The sequence below is a fragment of the Microtus ochrogaster genome, unplaced genomic scaffold, assembly GCF_000317375.1.
Source record: "Microtus ochrogaster isolate Prairie Vole_2 unplaced genomic scaffold, MicOch1.0 UNK87, whole genome shotgun sequence".
Lineage (NCBI taxonomy): Eukaryota > Metazoa > Chordata > Mammalia > Rodentia > Cricetidae > Microtus > Microtus ochrogaster.
The window spans coordinates 991,268-1,010,804 of record NW_004949185.1 but is presented as its reverse complement, the minus strand read 5'-3'; the positions used below and the strand labels follow the sequence as shown (position 1 = coordinate 1,010,804).

General features: G+C 52.8%; 3 protein-coding genes and 2 non-coding genes across 6 annotated transcripts in view; all 5 read left to right on the top strand.

The window, feature by feature from the left end:
- Positions 1 to 19,537, top strand: part of LOC101994656 (RT1 class I histocompatibility antigen, AA alpha chain-like) — a 629,094-nt gene that overhangs the window by 592,904 nt on the left and 16,653 nt on the right. The gene's annotated exons all lie outside the window — the stretch shown is intronic.
- Atp6v1g2 (ATPase H+ transporting V1 subunit G2) lies at positions 9 to 2,209 on the top strand. The gene is made up of 3 exons (XM_005370843.3): positions 9 to 182; positions 451 to 551; positions 1,096 to 2,209. Exons 1-3 carry the CDS (start codon positions 101 to 103, stop codon positions 1,267 to 1,269), a joined length of 357 nt encoding a protein of 118 aa, XP_005370900.1. The 5' UTR covers positions 9 to 100; the 3' UTR covers positions 1,270 to 2,209.
- Ddx39b (DExD-box helicase 39B) lies at positions 5,200 to 17,595 on the top strand. Of its 2 annotated transcripts, none has more exons than XM_005370845.2 (11): positions 5,200 to 5,289; positions 6,474 to 6,802; positions 7,341 to 7,468; positions 7,633 to 7,725; positions 10,378 to 10,561; positions 12,799 to 12,917; positions 15,187 to 15,318; positions 16,480 to 16,589; positions 16,675 to 16,819; positions 16,960 to 17,107; positions 17,375 to 17,595. In XM_005370845.2, exons 2-11 carry the CDS (start codon positions 6,592 to 6,594, stop codon positions 17,389 to 17,391), a joined length of 1,287 nt encoding a protein of 428 aa, XP_005370902.1. In that variant the 5' UTR covers positions 5,200 to 5,289; positions 6,474 to 6,591; the 3' UTR covers positions 17,392 to 17,595. The 2 variants fall into 2 exon arrangements, with proteins under 2 accessions (XP_005370902.1, XP_013210479.1); XM_013355025.2 differs by lacking the exon at positions 5,200 to 5,289 and adding an exon at positions 5,394 to 6,109.
- LOC113455691 lies at positions 6,086 to 6,161 on the top strand. The gene has a single exon (XR_003376678.1). It is a non-coding gene; the product is annotated as a small nucleolar RNA SNORD83 (small nucleolar RNA).
- LOC113455693 lies at positions 10,614 to 10,690 on the top strand. The gene has a single exon (XR_003376680.1). It is a non-coding gene; the product is annotated as a small nucleolar RNA SNORD83 (small nucleolar RNA).

Here is a 19,537-nt window from a genome sequence, read left to right as displayed (position 1 = left end):
TGGAGGACTGCAGCGACGGGCCGGAGGAGTAGGCGCTGGAGGGTGGGAGCCATCTGGTACCTTGGTCGCCTTCGAAACAGCATCTTCTCTAGTGGCAAAAATGGCCAGTCAGTCCCAGGGTATCCAGCAGCTCCTGCAAGCAGAGAAGAGGGCAGCGGAGAAGGTGGCCGATGCCAGGAAGAGTGAGCCTCCTCTTTCCTCTGGAAGGAGAATCTAGGGGCAGGGGATAGCGGGCATTTGAGTCCTTAGTTAAACCCAAGGATAATGGAGACGGAGCTTATTAGGATAGAAGAAGTGGGTGGGTTTTAGAATCAGCGCTTGGTTGGCTGACAGGAAGCTGAATAACTTTCGGGGGGCGGGGGGGCTGGCCCCTGCTTCCACACCTGTGTGTGTGTGTGTGTGTGTGTGTGTGTGTGTGTGTGTGTGTACCCACTGTCCTTCTGCCTCTAGGGAAGGCCCGGCGACTGAAGCAGGCGAAGGAGGAGGCTCAGATGGAGGTGGAGCAATACCGCAGGGAGCGTGAGCAGGAGTTCCAGAGCAAGCAGCAGGCGGTGAGCTGACGGGCAGCAGGGGTGGACTCGCCCAGGTGCAAATTAGTGGGCGCCTCCTGTGAGACGTGTGCAGGTGCCTCAACAAGAGACTGGGGTGTGAGGGGACTGAAGGGACCCTGGCAACATCGATGGGGGAGCAGCCTTCACAGTCTGTGTGGAGTGCGGCACCATCGATGGGGGAGGGGAGCAGCCTTCACAGTCTGTGTGGAGTGCGGCACCATCGATGGGGGAGGGGAGCAGCCCTCACAGTCTGTGTGGAGTGCAGCAACATCGATGGGGGAGGGGAGCAGCCTTCACAGTCTGTGTGGAGTGCGGCACCATCGATGGGGGGGGCAGAGTTTTATGGCCATTGTGGTGAGGTTTTAGACTCTGAGTGAGAAATCGGGATTGTGCTCACCTGTCTGGTATCTAGATGTTTTTGTGGGGTGCATGTAGTTTTGAAAAGGTTTTCCAAGCTTTATCCGGGATCCTCCCTTCTACACGCTGGGACCTTTCTTTCTCTGTTTCTGCCTTTTTCTTTCTTTCCCTCCTCCCCCTCCCCCAGGCCATGGGCTCTCAGGGGAACCTGTCTGCTGAAGTGGAACAGGCCACCAGACGCCAGGTCCAGGGCATGCAGAGCTCCCAGCAGAGAAATCGGGAGCGTGTCCTGGCTCAGCTTCTTGGCATGGTCTGTGACGTCAGGCCCCAGGTCCACCCCAACTACCGGATCACTGTCTAGAACATCATAGGGACAATGTCCCTAGAGGCTGACTCCTGCCAGCTCCTTCCACAGAGAAATATCCCAACTGGAATCGCTTGCTTGTGTAGCATGCACAGAGTCCTAGCTTTGATCCCTAGTACCCCCGCCCCATCACTTCATAACACATCATAACCTGTTCCTAGGAGAGATTATCCTAGGGGACAGGAGCCAACATTCTCCCACAAGGCTTACAGCCTACTCAAACCCGAACCTCTGTCCACTGGAACTATACTAAGGAATGCCCAAGTCCTCACCCGAGCCTTCTGTGAGACATGTGACATGGTGACGGGGGTGTGGAACGCACCCTGACTTCAGAGCTGGCGGGTTTGGGCTCCTCTCCCTCCTCTGTTCCTTGCTGGCTGCTAGACTGGGACAAGCTATTTAACCTGGAAGCCCCAGTGCCCTCCTGTTTGTAACTGGAATAATAACAGTGTTCGCCTTGTAAGGTGGTGCTGTGACCCGTGCTCTAAGAAGTCAGCACAGCTCCAGATGGGCACTAGTTGTGATTCAATGAATGGCAAGCCCATGCTATGACCACTGTCCCGACCCCTGCTTGCCTGCCCGAGTCCTAATACTCTGTTCTCGGCACTCCGTGATGCTCGGTCATTGTGACTCCAGCAGTCTCTAAAGAATGCCTGTGCTGCTCTTCCCAGGTACCTCGTGGCCCCTGAAAAGTCAGTATGATAATGCCATTTAGCCCCTCGCGGAGTCCCAAGTGTATGTTGAACCCCTTAGCGCCTCTCTCTGTTTCTCGTGAGTGGCTCTCTCCCTTTGGCTCTCCTTCCCTGTTTTCCTGAAGCCTACTGCACCTCAGAGCTGAAGGATGCAGACACCCACATTCACAGGTTCCTTTCTGTGCCCTCAACACCTCGCTTCCCCGTGCAACAGCAGTGTCAATAAAGTACCCACGGCGCGTCACTTGGTGATGGGAGCGGCCTCTTCTTGCCTCACCCTTTCTCGTTTTGATTCACTTGCCTCAGATCTCTGCAAGAGGCTGAGCTGGGACGCTTTTTGGAAAAGCAAAAACACATAGTAATGTATTCATTTCCCTCAAATGGGAACACGTGTGGCTCTTTGGGAACCGAGGCCTGCATAGGATAACAGTAAGAGACAAGCTGGCGTGTCGGGACAGGCACTCTGCACCTTCCCTTGTTCTACCTGCTTATTAGTGCCTGGTGTGTGTGTGCGTGTGCACGTGTGGTGTGTGTCTGTGCATGTGTGTGAAAGAGAGAGGGTGGAGGGAGGGAGGGAGAGAGAGAGAGAGAAAGTCTCACGGTATATCTTACTACGTATCCCTGGCTGTCCTGGAATTTGCTAAGGAGACCACCTGGCCTTGAACTCACAGAGATCCACCAACTTCTGCCTCTTGAGTACCGGGATTAAAGATGCACCACCACGCCTGGCTTGTGTGTTTAGATCTTGACTCTCATTATGTAAAGTATCAGGTGATAGGCTGTTGTGTCCCCAGAGCCCAGGATAGCACTTGGCACACTATTGGCAGCTGGCGAATACCGTAGAGTGAAATAATACTGGGGTGGGAGACTGCTCTGTGACCCTGTTCTTGCAGCAGCTCTCCTCACTACGGGAGGAGCTCCTCTCCTTTCACCCAGTGAGAATCAGTGAGGTAACCTATAGTCTTTTCTTGCATGACTTTTCTGTAGGTAGACATAAAAGAAAGTCCATTTATGCCAGATAGCTCACTAATGAAAGACCTAAGAAACGTCTCCTCCAAGTCTAGACTGGCAGACCGAGGGGCCCATTGTCGGTAGCGTGGGTGATAGGTCACTCACAGGCGCAGGGAGACCGGAGCAGCTTCTCATCAAAAAGTCGTCTTCCTCCATCATTAGAGCTCTCTGATCCACGCGGATCCACCGGAGACTCCCGTCACCGTCACCAGGGACTGTTTACTGGTGACACAGTCTGGGAGAAGGGCTCTGTGTCTTGCAACTTCTTTCTGAAAGTCTTTCATGAAAATCTCATGAGGGGGAATGTGTCAATCCAGAAGAAATAGCTATGCAAAATCAACCAGAGTTTTGAAGTAGGGAGACAGACGTGATGGGAAATTGGGATGCTTCCATCTTGGTGTGACCGTGCTATCTGGACTGCTTCGGCCGTCTTGCTTTATTCTCTGTTTGCTTATGTTTATAGGAGTAGTTGAGCAGGGCACGGTGCCTACTGCCTTTAATCCCAGCACTTGAAGGCTGAGGTGGGAGAATTGAGGGTCTGAGGCTAGTCTGGGCCATATAACAGACTCAAACTTACTGACAAAGAAAAGGAATCACAGTAAGACGAGGCCTCTCCTTGCTCTGGGCCACTGGCCCAGGTTTAAGCATTGCTAAAATCACTATGAATGTTAACGAGTCGTTTATTTATCGTAAGGGCTCCTCTGATGTTCACCAACAGGTGGGGCAATTTGACTCTCTACTGACAGCTGTTGGACAATTCCTTTCTGCTTCGGCTGCCTTAAGCAGGACTGTGAGTCAGCCAGCCAGTCAGATCATCCTTTGCCCAGCACTGGCCATTTTGAACACTTTGGGAAAACCACCCAGTGATGACAGCTAATTGTTCCAGCTCTTTAAGGTGTGGCCTTAGTCAAGACTGTTTCAAACAGTCAGCTACTGGATTTTTTGCTATCACATGCTTTGATGGACTCTAGACGACATTTAGTCCCGTCATCGTCCCGTCCCGCCCCGTCCATGGTAGCGTGGTAGAACTTCCCATTCTGGAGCAGAGGGGGCCTTATGACTGGTGCTAAAAAGGGACAATACTGATTGGTGCAAACGCAAGCCTTCACTGCACGAGTTTGCTGTGATTGGTGCAAACATCCCTTGCTAGCTGTAAAGCAACATGTTTGGCTCACTTGGTGGGTCAGTCGGGATAACTGGGGATAAACCGTACTATGTTACCCTCCTCAGTGCTACAACGTTAGGTCCAATAAAAGGCTTCTCTTGAGAGGGCTTCTCTGGCCTTTTAGGCTGAGCTGGTAACAGAAGCGGCTGAGAACCTGGGAAGTCTTCACAGCCATGGGCCCTAGATACCTCTCTCTCTGGAGCTGCGGCACTTCCTAGTGTACTAGCGCCCCAAATCCCCGCTTACTCCTAGGCGCACACAAAAGCTGTGGCGTCTGTGATGCCAACACGAGAGGGCGCACCTCCCTCAGCAGCGAATGTTTCTGAGTTGATCAGGACACAGCCTTGGTGACAATGGTACCTCTCGCGCTTACATTTATGATGCAGCGGGTCAGCAGAACATCACTCTTTATGTAGGTAGCGTCTCAAAGAAGGGAGTACTACATATTTAGGGGGAAAATCCAGGCTGAACAATGGAACTGCTGGGTAGGACCAAGGGCATTTTGCTCTCGTTAATAATAATAATAATGGAAAATAGCTTAACTCCCAAACCCCACCATTTGTTTTTTAACGCTTAGACAGAATGCAAACCTCCATCTCCCAAGCTGCTACGACGCTAGTAACTCTCAGATAGATCGTGCTCATTCTCCCCCCTCCCAACCCCCGACCCAGCACCCCTGAGGAGGCTTGACGGAGCTCGGCCACCCCCAGGTCACCTTGACGACCAGGCTCAGGCCCCCGTGAGAACGCGTCCCGCTCGGCGCGCAGAGTCCGCGGCGCCCAGAGAGAGGCGTCCAGAGAGAAGCCTGGCGTGGCAAAGGAAACAAAACAAAAGCAAAGCCGAACGCCGAGGGGAGAGGTGTGGAGAAGCGGGGAAGCATTTAGGGAAGAGGCGCGAGCTTCACGCCGTGCTGCTGTCCCTGGCGGCGGCGGAGGGGCCCGAGGACGGATTCCAAACAGGCGTTTCTCAGAGGCAGCCCCGGAGTGCGCGCCGCGGGAGGCCCGCCGCGGGGCCGACTTCCGGCATCCCGCGCCTGCGCCTTGGCAGCTGGGAAGGAGGCGAGGCGGCGGCCGCGCCTGGAACCGGAAGTGAAGGCAGGTTCCCGCCTCCGTCCGGGCTGCCGCCGCCATACGCGCTCGCAGTGCTTAGGTAAGGCTCGGCCTCGGGCGCCATCCGCCGCCATCCGCCCTCCCCGCGCCGCGTCCCGCCGCCCGCGCCGCTGATCCCGCTCGCCCTGGCCGCGGTCCGGCTGCTGGCGCGTAGTCGGGCACCCGACTCCATTGTCCTCGTCCCTTCCCGGGGAGCCAGCCTTGCCGGGCCCCCATTCAAGATGGTGGCCGGGGCCGCCGCCGCGCTCCCTCGTGGCGTGGGTGGCCCAGCGGGTCCCTTCCCCTCCCCCCGAGGCCTCGGCCACCGGAGGCGGCGCCATGGGAGGGCGGGGCCGCCCGTCGCGGCCCCGCAGGGTGGAGGACGAGATGGCGCCCGCCCGGGCCCGTTCCAAGCGTCCCCCGAATGGCTGCCTCGGTGCGCGGCCGGCGGTGTCCCTACCGAAGGGCGTCCTCCTGGGACGCGCGGGGCGGCGCGAAGACCGAGGCCGGGCAAGCGCTGCCGTTTAACTGCGCACGCTCCAGCCTTCCCGGTTGTGGGTTTTTTCTGGCATTGAGCCATTTGTACCCTTGCACCCTCTGCACCTCCTCCCTCTCCTGCACCCCTGCGTTTCCTGCACCTCTCCATCTCCTGCATCCCTCTACCTCCCGCATCCCCTGCACCCTCTGCACCTCCTCTCCTGTACCCCTGCATTTCCTGCACCCCGGCACCTCCCGTTCTGGCGGTAGGCCTCCCCGCCCACCTTCCCTCCCGCTCCAGCTTCCCTGGGTCTGGGGCTGGGATCGCGGGTGTGCACCGCCGGGACGTGCGCCCAGGTGATTCTGGACGGGTGACCACAGCCACATGATGTTCACAATTGCAAGTGAGCGCTCCGCGCAGTGCTGACCTTTATCTATCACCCTTGACTGATGGCTGATGGTGGGGACCAGCACCAGGTGGTGACAGGGACAGCGCAGCCTTATGTCTTCCTCGTCCCCGTGCATTCCCCCTCCCGCCAGTCGTTTGTCGTGCTCGTTTTTCACTGTGTCTGAGTAAGCCGCCGACACCTGAGGCCGCTCTCCACGTGTCCCGTTTGGTGTTGTATGTGTTGTGTGTCTCTCTGTCACTTTCCTTCCGGGCAAGGTTTGTAGCTGAGGGAAAGTAGGAAGAAGTGGGGTGGACCAGAAGTACAGAGTCTATTCGTGACTGATGAGTTTTCCTTTTTTGTTGTTGTTCCCCACTCTCAGCTCTTCTGTCAGAACACTGGTGTCTTTCTCTTCTGTTCCTCGAACGCCTCTTTCCCCTTTCTCACCTGCTCTGGGACCACTCACCCCAAGACCTCCCTCTCCCCGTGCCGGCCCAGTTATGGCAGAGAATGACGTCGACAACGAGCTCTTAGACTACGAAGATGATGAAGTGGAGACAGCGGCTGGGGGAGATGGCACTGAAGCGCCTGCCAAGAAAGACGTCAAGGGCTCCTACGTCTCCATCCACAGCTCCGGCTTCCGAGACTTCCTGCTCAAGCCAGAGCTGCTCCGGGCCATTGTAGACTGTGGCTTTGAGCATCCATCAGAAGGTGGGCAGAGACCTCGTGAAGCATCTTAAGGAGGGGATTGTCTTTAGGGTAGGCCAGGCCATGAGAGTGTATCCGTATGTCAGCACTAGAAGACTCTCCTTGGCTTTGATCAGACAGAGGGCCTGGCTGGACCTTTAGTTCCCGTCTTTCGGGCCAGGACGGCTGTGGTCTCTAACAACCGTAATGATTGGTCTAAAGGTGCTGGCTTCTGGGTCATATGCCACGTCCTTCATTTTGTCCAAGATTGCAGGGTTACCTGACCCAAAAGCATAGGAGGAGAATTGGCCTGTAGTAGGCATTCAGGTTCCTGGATTGTTAGAGTGTAGGGAAAATAAAGACAGCCAGGGACACTGGAGGTGAGCTGCTGGCAGGTGCCAGAGGGTTTTTATAGCACCAGGGAGGCCTGAAGCTAAGAAGGGCTTGACTTGGATATAAATGTGACCAACGGTACAGAGATGGGACGGGTGAAAAATCTGGAGTATCAGCTGGGAAGAAAGGGTTGGCGTGGTGCAAAAAGTCTTCCTCCTTTCCCTTCTAGTCCAGCACGAATGCATCCCTCAGGCCATTTTGGGGATGGATGTCCTGTGCCAGGCTAAGTCGGGCATGGGGAAGACAGCAGTGTTTGTCCTGGCCACACTGCAGCAGCTGGAGCCAATTACTGGGCAGGTATGTTGGGGCAGTGCTGGGGAGGGCACAGAGACTGGCTACAAGACACTCTCAGAGCTGGTCTCCCTGTTCTGTAGCGGCATGGGCTTAAGCACTTTTATGACAGTCACTCTGGAGAGGGTGGCAAAGGACTGACTTCACTGTGTCTCCATTGCTCCCTTAAGGTGTCTGTGCTGGTGATGTGTCACACTAGGGAGCTGGCCTTTCAGATCAGCAAGGAGTACGAGCGCTTCTCAAAGTACATGCCGAACGTCAAGGTGAGAGGCTGAGACGCCAGGGACGGGGTGTGGGGGTCGGAGTATGAGGTGAGCTCCCGCGGGCAGCATGGGTACCTTTACTGCAGTGGCAGGGCCTTCTGCAGCTGTTCCTGGGGGTGCAGTGCTGTGACTGCATCTGTGTCCCTGGGAGTTCACGATGACACTTTGATTCACTTATTTTTTGTGTTGTAAATCTGATTCCAGAGCCTTGAGCTGCTAAGTGAGTCTGCTCCTGTGCTACCCTATGCATTGTTTATGTAGTCTCTGCCTGCATGGCAGAGGGCACCAGATCTCATTACAAATGGTTGTGAGCCACCACATGCTGGGAATTGAACTCGGGACCTCTAGGAAGAGCAGTCAATGCTCTTAACCTCTGAACCATCTCTCCCAGCCCCCACTGTGCCTTGTTTTTAAATTTAAGATTGACTCTTACCAAATTACCCTGGTAGGCCTTGAACTCACCTCAGACTAGAGCTAGCCCTGAACCTGAGCCTCCTGCCTCAGCTTCCTGAGTAGTTGGGACAGGCCTTTGGCTGGAGCGCTCTTTTGTTCCCCAGCACTGCTTGTCAGATTGCTGGAGGGGGGTCGTGTGTAACAAGAGGAAGCAAAAGCTCCAAAACAGCTGTGTGTGGACTAGGGTGATAGAAGATGTAGGAGGTGGCTGTGTCTGCTACGGTCTGACACGGCTAGGACTTCCACCAGGAGCTTGGTGTTGTTTAGGGACTTGGAGATGATGTGTTGCTGTGCTTAAGTGTGTGGGGTCTGCTGTGAGCAGAGTGCTTCATGCCCTGTGATGGGTGGAGGGATGACACGTAGACTCCTGTTCTGGTTGGGGGGGGCAGTCCTTTTGCTCATGCTCTGTTTACAGATAAAAATTTTGCTTGGTTGAGAAAGAATATCACCATGGGCAGGTGATTGCCATCCTCCTGCCTCTGTGGCTTGAATGCAGGGGTTATGGGTGTGTGCCACCACCCTGACTCAACTGTATGTTTTAAACTAATAATTTTGATCAGAACCTAAACTGAAAATAATTTTTTAAAAACCAAAGTAGGGCCGGAGAAATGGCTCTGGTTAGAGTGTGTGCTGCGCAGACTGATGGCTGAGCTGTGAGCTCAGATGGCGTGAAGGCGGAAGGGAGAGCCAGGCTCCCACCCCAACATGTGCACACAACACGATGGGTTATTTATTTAGTCATCCACCCGTCTATTTATTTATTTGGACTGGCTTTTTCTGTGTGGCCCTGGTAGTCTTGTAACGTGCTCTGTAGACCAGGCTGGCCCTGCCTCTGACTCCTGAGTGCTGGCATTAAAGGCGTGCAGTGCACCACCATGCTCGACCCAGAATGCTCTTAGGGTTGGGATCAAATACAAGGCTGGGCCAGGCATGGTGGCACATGCTTTTAATTTCAGCACTTGGGAGACAGAGGCCTGTGAATCTCTTGAGGCATGGTCTACAGAGTGAGTTCCAGGATAGCCAGGACTATACATAGGAACCCTGTCTTGTGTAGGGATGAGCCTGGATATGGTGTGTGCACCTATAGTTGCAGTTAGTTAGGGTGAATACCCCATGTGCTGCCCCCACCCTCGTCAGTCACACAGAATTGTCTACTTTTCTTTGGTTCTGCAAATGACCTATCTAGTCACCATTGGGTCTAGCTTACTCTTTCCTCAGTAGTTACTGCAGACCAAAACTTATATCTGGAAGCGTAATTAGATGTAAAACATTTTGGGCATGAATTTGGTTGGTTTGCCACCAACCTTGTTAACCAAGAGTGGTTTTGGAGTGAGAGTGGAGGAAGAGGTTACCATAGAATAAGCGTTGGGGAGGCTGGAGAGATGGCTCCGAGGTTAAGAGCACTGGCTGCTCTTCCAGAGGTCCTGAGTACATAATTAAGTATACACTGTATACATAAATTTTTAAAGAAAAAAGAATAAATGTGTGACATTGTGCTCCCTGATTGTTCTTTCCCCTTGAAACTGAAGAAGTCCATGGGGTACTTGATGTAGTATTACAGCTCAGATCCCAGCATTCACCTAGTAGTTTACACAAGGCAAGACTTAATCTTGGCACTCAGGGGGTCAGCCAAAGCTACGCCACCTGAGTTAGGGAAGCTTAGTATTTGTGTGTGTGTGTGTGTGTGTGTGTGTGTGTGTGTGTGTTGGTAGTACTTCACATTTACTGATGGCTTGTGTTCTTGCTGTTTTCATTCTTCTAAGAAAGCCATGGCTTTAGATTCACATGGGCCTCACTGTGTGGGTCAGCCAGGGCTATTGTAGAGAGCCTGTCTCAAAAAAAAAGTATTTGAGTGACTGGACACTTGTCTTCATCCCTGCCCCCAGCTGGCCCCGCAGTGCTGATCAGGTCCCTTTGTTTCTTGCCTGATTTTGGAGGCTTGTGAGTCACTGCAGGGCTGACAGCCAGCAGCTGGTCTACAGTCAGCTAAGAGTGGGCACCGCTATCTGGCAGGGTGGTCTGTGCCTTTTCCTAGCATTTGGGCAGCAGACAGGCTGATCACAAAGTGAGTGTAAGACCAGTCAGGGCTACACAGTGAGACTTTATCACAAGAGAAGAAAGGGGGAAAGGTAAGTAACAGGGACTCTGGGGAGACTGGAGCCTCTTCCTGTCTCATGAGCCTTTCCTGTTGGCTGACAGGTGGCAGTGTTTTTTGGCGGTCTGTCTATCAAGAAGGATGAAGAGGTGCTGAAGAAGAACTGCCCACACATCGTCGTGGGGACTCCCGGCCGAATTCTAGCCCTGGCTCGAAATAAGAGCCTGAACCTCAAGCACATTAAACACTTTATCTTGGACGAGTGTGACAAGATGCTTGAACAGCTCGGTGAGTGGCTGTGCTCGGCTGGGATCAGGGGGTTTGGGAGCTGCCCCTTGGAGCCAAATGATGTTTGCTTGACACGGGAGCATGCGTGTGCAAGGACGACTCTGGATCTATCACCCATGACTGATGGCTCTGCATTCCTTTTCCTCCCCTGGGGTTGGGCATGAAGGCCTTGTGCACGTAGAGCAGAGGGCCCTGCCCTTCTGCCCCAGGACAAAGTGGTTCTCCACCTTTCTGATGGTGAACTGTTGTGACCCCCAACCATGAGATTGTTTTTGTTGCTATTTCATAACTGTAATTTTGCTGCTGTTATAAATCAAAATGTAAATATCTGAGACGGGACCCTTGTGAAAGGATGTTCACCCCTCCCCTGTCTGGACTCACAGGTTGAGAACCACTGTGATATCTAGCATGCCTGACCAGAATTCATAAACAAGCAGGTTTCTAGAGGTCAATTCTGAGGTTCATCTGAGTGTTCACAGAAGTCATGAGTTCTGGTGGGGCAGTGTGTCACGTGGGGTAAAAGAAACTTTTTTGTTTTTTTCCCCCCCCCCTTTGTTTTTTTTTTCTTTTTTTTTTTTTTTTGGTTTTTCGAGACAGGGTTTCTTTGTGGCTTTGGAGCCTGTCCTGGAACTAGCTCTGTAGACCAGGCTGGTCTTGAACTCAGAGATCCGCCTGCCTCTGCCTCCCGAGTGCTGGGATTAAAGGCGTGCGCCACCATCGCCCAGCTCCCCTTGGTTTTTCGAGACAGGGTTTCTCTGTGGCTTTGGAGCCTGTCCAGGCACTAGCTCTGTAGACCAGAATGGTCTTGAGCTCACAGAGATCCGCCTGCCTCTTGTCTCCCCAGTGCTGGGATTACAGGCCTGAGCCACCACTGCCCAACTAAAAAGAGAATGTTGATGATTTTGTAGGGCAATTAAGAGCGGACGGCTCATTAGAGGACCTGGGTTCATCCCAGCACCGATATGGTAGCTATAATGGTCTGTAATCTAAGATCTTGTTCCTCTTGGTCTCCATGGGCACTGAATAGAAGTGGAGCACATACACTTTAAAAATGAAGGTGTTCAAGGGTGAGAACTCGCTGCTCTTCCATCCCGGCACATTCCCACATGGCAGTGTAGCCATGTGTAGCTCCAGACCCAGGGGATCCAAAACCCTATTCTGCAGGCAGAACACCTACATACATGATAAAAATTAAAAATAACTTATTGCTGGGTGGTGATGGTGCACACCTTTAATCCCAGCACTAAGGGTGTTTTCTAGCTCCATTCATTTTAAGACCCTATCTTTAAAACAAAACCAAAAAAGAAAAAGAAAACAATAATTTTGGTTTGGTTAGTTGCAAGAGTAGGAAAGCGCATAGCCCCAGAGGGAAGTCTTTCCAAATGGCCTTTGGCTGCCTGAGATGGCAGAGTAACGGTGGGCATTAGGTCATTTGCCTGGCTGTTCAGGGATGTGAGGCTGGAGTCAAGGTGAAGGCCAGAGTGGATGATTTCTGCAGTGAGTGCTTTGTAGGCTGGTGTAGGGGAAGAACTCTGGACGGGCCTCAGTGTCGGTAGTCCTCTTCCTGGCCTGGAGCTTGCTGTGTGAGCCAGGCTGGCAACTCAGACCAGCCTACCCCTACTTCCTGAGTGCTGGGATTCAAGATGTCTACCACCATACCTGGCAAGATAGTTTGTGTTTAAGGTTTATTTTTATATGGAATGTTCCAGAGATTTCTGTGTCGTTCTTGTGTAGGGGCTGTACTAGTCTTCCCTTTATAGTCCAGCTTTAGTAGTGCTGCTGGGGGGACTCGGGTTATTATTTCTTTGTGAGTTCCCATGAAGGCCTTGGCTTCCCTAGCAGAGACAGCTCCTGCATGCTGAGCCTCTCTCTAGCCTCATGCTCCAGGTTTAAGGACTGCCGTTCCTGAGCCCATGTTGGATTTTGTCTCCATTTTATAAATTTGGACTTTAGGTTAAGTTAAATTTCGTGGCTAAAAAAAGGGCCAAGAACCTGACCCCAAGTATCTTTGTAAATACATCGCTTTTTTCCATGTTGTTACTTTTGTTTTTTCAATCTCGAGTAGCCTTGGCTGGTCTCAAAACTCAAAATATAACTCCTGATCCTCCTGCCTCCTAAGTCCTGGGATTATAAGGCTGTGCCCCAAGCCTGGCTTGTTCTGGAGGCCATGGCTCTAGAGTAACTCCTGAGCTCTCACTGGCTGTGGCCTCACTTCCTTCTACAATCCTCTCCCGCAGACATGCGTCGGGATGTCCAGGAAATCTTTCGCATGACCCCCCATGAGAAGCAGGTCATGATGTTCAGTGCCACCTTGAGCAAAGAGATCCGGCCAGTCTGCCGCAAGTTCATGCAAGATGTAAATAAATACCTTCTACCTTCTCTCCCTCCACTTCCCGCCCGCTGCCTCCTCCCCTTCCTCGCCCTCTTCCTCCAGACTCCCTTGTCCTTCAAGCACCAAGAAGGGAGCTTGTGTCCACCTGGGAGTGATGGCTCCTTGAAGAAACACAGAGGCAGAGACAGTTAGCGCTAGGGTCTGCGCGTGCCAGGGAAACTCCGGAAGACTTGGTCGGGTTAACTTGAGAGCGGGTAGCGTTTGACATTTTTTAATCACAACATTTTTGAACCTCTTCTCACTGTCGGGGGTAGGGCACGATTTTGTGCCCTATCACCTGCCATCGTCTCCTACACACGACCACAGCCACGCACCCTCCAGGTGGCATGGGGCATTCAGCTGGAGCCTCTGCTCACCGAAATGCATACATCTCAGAGGCAGGAGAGCAAGACAGGGACAGTCAGGTGGCAGGGCCTGTCAAGAAGAAGAGCAAGCAAACGGCACCATGAATCCACCCCTCCCAGCTCCAGGGGCGGGGGCCATTGGCACCTCAGTCCCCAGTCCCTCCTCCTTCCTGCCCATACCTCCTTGCGCCCATCGGAGCCTTGGCTGACGTGAGCTGGCAGCAGAGAAGCTGAGGCACGGCGGGAGCACGCAGACCTACCAGCAGTGGATGGCAGCGCGGAGGCCACGGGGAGCCTGACCAGGATGCTGAGGACCAAACCAGCCTCTTTTTCTCTTCCCGGTTTCCTGAACCTAATGTGCTGTACCCCATTTCCCCATACTTGTTGGGGGAGGGGTGTCCTGAAAGGGGTGGTGGAATTTTTCCCTCTCATTTTTTCTTAAAGGAGGGTGATGGGAAAAGCCAAACAGGAAGCTGCACTGGGATGTAACCAGGAGGGTGGCAGCGCCAAGACTGAGCATGGGAGGGTGGGGTCCACCTGCCCTGACCCATTTCTTCCCTTGAGAAGATGGCTGCCTCTTGGGCCGGGCTTGGGGCTAGAATTAGGAGGCTGTGAAACTTACTTGGGGAGCTGTCTTACCAGCTTGCTTTCGGGAGGAGACTTCTTCATTCCTTCTTTATCCCTGGCTCTCTGAACGGTCTCTCGAGACAGAATGGAGCACGGGGAAAGTCCCGCCTGAAGTTCACTGGTGTCTGATTGAATACTTAGGTTCCTTCCTCCCCTTCAAGGGTTCAGGGTGGGTATACAGTTCCTTATGAAATGTGAGAGCAGTTCCTTTCTATTGCCTTTTCACCTTTGATGCTAAAAGATGGTTGTATTAGATTTTCAGAGAAAAGCAGTAGGACATGGAAGCTGTAAATCTTAAAACTTCCCGGAAGGAGGGAGCTGGAGGAGGGGAAGAGAGAGGCCATGTCCTTAGACTCCAAGAAAGTAGATTGGCTCAGGAATGGAGTCTGTAGGCATCTGCAAGGGGTGGGGCTGCAGAGAAAGGGAGACCCCTGAGGGTCAGCACAAGCTGCTAAGGATGCTGTCTGGTGCCGTAAAAGAGGAAATGTTGGGAAAAATCAAAGTTGTGCTGAGTTAGAGCTCAAAAAGGTGGTCAGGTCCAGCTGTGGCTGGGGGAAGCCTGCACTTCCTGTTGTCAAGGACCATGTGTTGACCCCTCATCTCCCGAGTATAGATGGTCTGACTCTGACGAGTTTCCCATAAAAGCTGATCTAGTGGTTTGAGTACAGGCTGTCTCTCAACTTTGTCAATGTTTGCTTCTCTTTAATGACATTTTAAAACTTGAACCTCAGCCACTTGTGACTGGGGTCAGTGTGCACTAATGCCCAGCTTTTGAATGGCTTTAGGACTGTGTCCATTACAACTTTCTGGCCTTGACATATGCTGACCTGTGTTGAGAGGACAGTTAAGAGGGGCAGTTGTCTCTGTCCTGTTCTGGCGCCATTGCCCAGGCCCCAGCACCCCTGCCTCCTGTGTGACTTGGCCATGCTGTCCCCTTGAGCACTGTCTTCCATTGTTAATCATTCCCCCACCAGCTCCACCTGACACTGGCATCTTGTAACTGTGAGCTTCAGTGCTCTGTGCAGAGTTCCTTTCTCCGACTGTTCTCAGTTGGGCTTCTCAAAATCCAACTGATGCCGATGCTACCAGATCTACTGGAAAGGGACCTCAGTACTAGAGTGTTCTTTGTGGTGGGAGGGACTTCAGTCTTCTCTCTCCTCCCCATCAGTCCATGGGGTGTATTGGAGATCAGCGTCCTCCACCCCCCCAGGTTTAACCCCCCCACTCTGCCCTCCTCCTGCCCCCACCCCTCCTTCCCTCAGCCTATGGAGATCTTCGTGGATGACGAGACCAAGTTGACGCTGCACGGGTTGCAGCAATACTACGTGAAATTGAAGGACAATGAGAAGAACCGGAAGCTTTTTGACCTTCTCGATGTCCTCGAGTTCAACCAGGTCAGTATTGAGGGTCTCTGGGCATGGGCACTGGACAGCTCCAGCTGTGGCAGAAGCCTTTGTAGGAGGAGCCTGTGATTGAGGAGCCAGTAAGTGAAGAGGTGAGAGTGGAGAGCAAGTCTGAGGCGGGAAGATGGAGCCGCTGGGTGAGAGGACTTGATGACCTCAGCAAGTGGAGAAGCCTTGAGATGGGCTCAGCTGTCGCCTCTTGTAGTCACCTAAGAGTAGCAGTGTCAGCCTGTGCTCAGGTGGCCGCAGAGCCGGTATGGGGCTCTTAGTGTTTGAAGAGGCTCATCTGCTTTTCTAGGCTGTAGCTGTCATTCCTAGCATTTTCCTGAGGTGGCCTCACCCGTGTGTGCCGGTGTGGGGTCTTGTGTCATGGCAGCTCAGAGGCCAGGGTGTTCAGAAGTCTTGTCCTAGACCCAGGCAGATGGTTCAAGAGCAGAAAAGAACATCCAGGAAGAAACGGGATAAGGGACTGGGGAACTCCGTTAGGAATTCTGCCAGGGCTGGGCTGTGGTGGCATCTGCCTTTAACCTCAGCTCTCGGGAGACGGAGGCAGCCATGCCTCTTGAGTTCAACTCCAGTCTGGTCTATAGACTGAGCTCCAGAACAGCCAGGGCTACACAGAAACCAAAGAACCAGCCAAGCAAAAGTTATGCCAGGTGTGCTGGCCCACATTTTTAAACTCGAGCGCTGATTAGTGAAAGACAGGGAACCTTTGTGAGTTCAAGTTTTGGGCCAGCCTGGTCTACATAATGTGTTTTAGGACAACTAGGGCTGCACAGGGAGACCCTGCCTCAAACATCCTGTTCTTTTAGAGGATCCGCACTCACTCCCTACATGGATGCCTGTAACTGGCCCCAGGGGGTGCAGCATAGGCCTCTGGCCTTGAAAGGCACCTGCACAGACCCGCATACATTCATAAACACATCCATCTAAAAAACCTTACACGGTCGGATCCCTGGGGCTGAAGGATTGGCTCAGGTTAAGAGCACTCTTGTTCTTACAGGGTTCCCAAGGTCAGTTCCTGATATACCTACATGTCAGAAGAGGGTCCAGTGTCCTCTTGGCTCTCCACACGCCAGGCACATGTGCTCACATATACATAAACTTTAAACAAAAGGTGAGATTCGGGAAATGACGCCCATGCTCCCCCAGGTGGTGATCTTTGTGAAGTCCGTGCAGCGCTGCATTGCCCTGGCCCAGCTTCTAGTGGAACAGAACTTCCCAGCCATTGCGATCCACCGTGGGATGCCCCAGGAGGAGAGGTGAGCTGGAGACGTGGGTTTGTGTTCTGGGGAAGAAAAGGTGTGCTGAGAAGGGAATCTCAATCATCTCTCCTTCCTCACAAAGGCTCTCTCGGTATCAGCAGTTCAAGGATTTCCAGCGGCGGATTCTTGTGGCTACCAACCTGTTTGGCCGAGGCATGGACATTGAACGTGTGAACATCGCCTTCAACTATGACATGCCAGAGGACTCGGACACCTACCTGCACCGGGTGAGCTGTCCACCCTACCCCACTTCGTGTGTGGGTGTGTGTGTTTGTGCACATGTGTGCATGCTAGCATGCACACTCTACATTTTCCTCTTGTCTGTCTCCCCCTTGAGGCTTGTGATCTTTTCCTTGTCTCCTTCCAGGTGGCCAGGGCAGGCCGGTTTGGCACCAAGGGCTTGGCTATCACATTTGTGTCAGATGAGAATGATGCTAAGATCCTCAATGACGTGCAGGACCGCTTTGAGGTGAACATCAGTGAACTACCTGATGAGATTGACATCTCCTCCTATAGTGAGTACACCCTCAGCATGCTGCCTCCTCTTTGTTTTTTTTTTTTTTTTAAGTTTTAACCGTCTGTCTGTCTCTCAAATCCCAAGTCTATCCTCTGAACCTGTGACACAAACAGCATGTGTGTGTTCGTGTGTGTGTGTTCATGTGTGTGTGTGTTCGTGTGTGTCTCCACTCCCAAAAGTATCCTCTGAACCTATGACAGAACTGAGAGTGTGTGTGTGAGAGAGAATTTTCCCTTTTTTGGTAACTGTTGGTGTTTTTCTTCAGTTGAACAGACGCGGTAGAGGAATCACCCAGTCTGGAGTGTGGCCGTCTCTTGAGTTAGAAGAGGACACCAGGGATCAGGGTGGAGACACCACTGTCCCCTGCCCCTGCCAGCCTCACCCTATCCTGCCCATGCTTCCCTCTGTCACCACCACTCCTGAACCTGTTCCTGATTTATCAGAGTTGTTGTTTGTTTGTTTTTTTTTTTTAACAAAACTAAGTATGAAACTGCTGTGTCTGTGGTGTCTTACGTGCTCCGTCTGTTCCTGTTCAGGGCTTGATCGTGAGCCCTGTTGTGCAGGGTCAGGTGAGGATGGCCCAAACCCAGGAGGCAGTGGCTCCCCGCTGCCTTCTCTTCCTGGTGTCTCTCCCATTCTAAAGTGGCCATGGAGGGTGAGGATGGGACACTGAGCCTGGAATCTGAAGGGAGAGAGAGCATGGTCTGTTTCCCAGCATCTCATCTGCTCCTTCAGCTTCTGGGTCCCAGAGTACCAGGGCCAACTGCCTTCCACGCATCCGGCACCTGTAAGCAAGGCCTGGTTCAGCTCCCTTGGGCCAGTAGAGCTGTGTAGAGAGGCTGGGTCTCTGGGTGGGGAAGATTAATGGGCACAGCATCAACCAGGATAGGGGCCTGAGTCTGTTATCCCTTTCTCCTGTTTGATCTGATGTTCAGAAGGTCATGTGTGAAGTTTCTTACATGGCTCTATCTGTTCCATGATTATTGGGAAGTTCTTGGCAAAGTCGCTGGGATCCCTGGAGGGGCAGGAACAGGAGGTGTCAGGTGACAGTGTAGCAGGCTGGAGTGTGCTCCATGGCAGCTGCCTAGCATCTTCAGGGCCAGGCCTGGATGAGGCACCTGCCCGCGGCCCTGCCTGTTCAGGCCAGGCAGAGACTAGAACATGTGTTGCTGGTTGAGATTTCAGATCCTGGCAGTTCAGTTGCTTTAGAATGCTGGTGTGCAGCCAGTCTCCTCAGCACTAACAGGCAACCTGAGGGGGTGTTCATAAGCAGGTCTCCCTGACTGAGGCTCACGCTGACCTGCCTCAGAAAATCAGAAATAGCTTTCTACGTGTGTAATACCCATTGAGGCCAGAAGAGGGCACTGGGCCCTGAGGAACTGCAGTTAGAGGTGGTTGTGAGCCACCTGACAGGAGGGCTGGGCATCAAGTCCTCTCACCACTGAGCCATCTTTCCTGAAGAGATTTGGCCGAGTCCTGGTAGGAGATGTTCACAGAGAACGTCAGAAAATTCTAGGAAAGCCTTGCTAGGTTTCCCCACTCAGTTACGATTAGAGCGCCCTTTCTGCCCACTCCCATGTGTCCTGGGTGGTTTTATGTCAACTTGACACCAGCCACAGTCATCTGGAGGAAACCTCAATCAAGAAAATGTCTCCATAGGACCACATAGGAAAGCCTGTAGGGCATTTTCTTCCATTCCTTTCCCCCAACCCCCCCCCCCCCTTCTTTTTTTCTTTGGTTCTGAGACAGGGTTTTTGTGTAACCCTGGCTATTTTGGAACTATCTTTGTAGACCAGGATGGCCTCAAACTCAGATCCACCTGTCTCTGCTTTCCAGGAGCTGGGATTAACGGTGAGCACCACTACTGCCTGCTGGCATTTTCTTATTTAGTGACTGATGAGGGTGGGCAGAGTCCATTATGGGTGGTGCCATCCCTGGGCTGGTGGTTCTGGGCTCTACAAAAGAACCAGGCTGAGAGCTGGGCATAGTGGCACACCCCTTTAATCCCAGCACTTGTGAGGCAGAGGCCAGTGGATCTCAGTTCAAGGCCAGCCTGGACTACAGAGTGAGTTTCAGGACAACCAGAGGGTGGAAAATAAAACCAGGCTGAACAAACCAGGATGAGCAAGCCAGAAAGCAGCACCCTCCATGGCCTCTGCATCAGCTCCTGCCCCCAGGTTCCTGCCTCGTGTGACTTCCTGTCCTGACTTCCTCCAATGAAGTGTCTTTGGTCATGGTGTTTGATCACAGCGATAGAAACCCTGACTAGGACACCACTGGGGTCTAGTTGCCCGGTAAATTCCCCGTAAACCTTTTCCTCCCCAAGTGTTTGATCACAACGATAGAAACCCTGACTAGGACACCACTGTGTCTAGTTGCCCAGTAAAGTCCCCTAAACACGCTAAGGGGTGAGAGATGATGTCTCACC

What these genes read in the sequence shown, in the direction of transcription:
- Atp6v1g2 (XM_005370843.3), top strand. Translation starts at nt 101, where the DNA reads ATGGCCAGTCAGTCCCAGGGTATCCAGCAGCTCCTGCAAGCAGAGAAG. An exon ending in GGTGGCCGATGCCAGGAAGA is followed by an intron (nt 183 to 450) that starts GTGAGCCTCCTC and finishes TTCTGCCTCTAG; the next exon opens with GGAAGGCCCGGCGACTGAAG. An exon ending in TCCAGAGCAAGCAGCAGGCG is followed by an intron (nt 552 to 1,095) that starts GTGAGCTGACGG and finishes CCCCTCCCCCAG; the next exon opens with GCCATGGGCTCTCAGGGGAA.
- Ddx39b (XM_005370845.2), top strand. Translation starts at nt 6,592, where the DNA reads ATGGCAGAGAATGACGTCGACAACGAGCTCTTAGACTACGAAGATGAT. An exon ending in AGTACATGCCGAACGTCAAG is followed by an intron (nt 7,726 to 10,377) that starts GTGAGAGGCTGA and finishes GTTGGCTGACAG; the next exon opens with GTGGCAGTGTTTTTTGGCGG. An exon ending in ATGTCCTCGAGTTCAACCAG is followed by an intron (nt 15,319 to 16,479) that starts GTCAGTATTGAG and finishes ATGCTCCCCCAG; the next exon opens with GTGGTGATCTTTGTGAAGTC.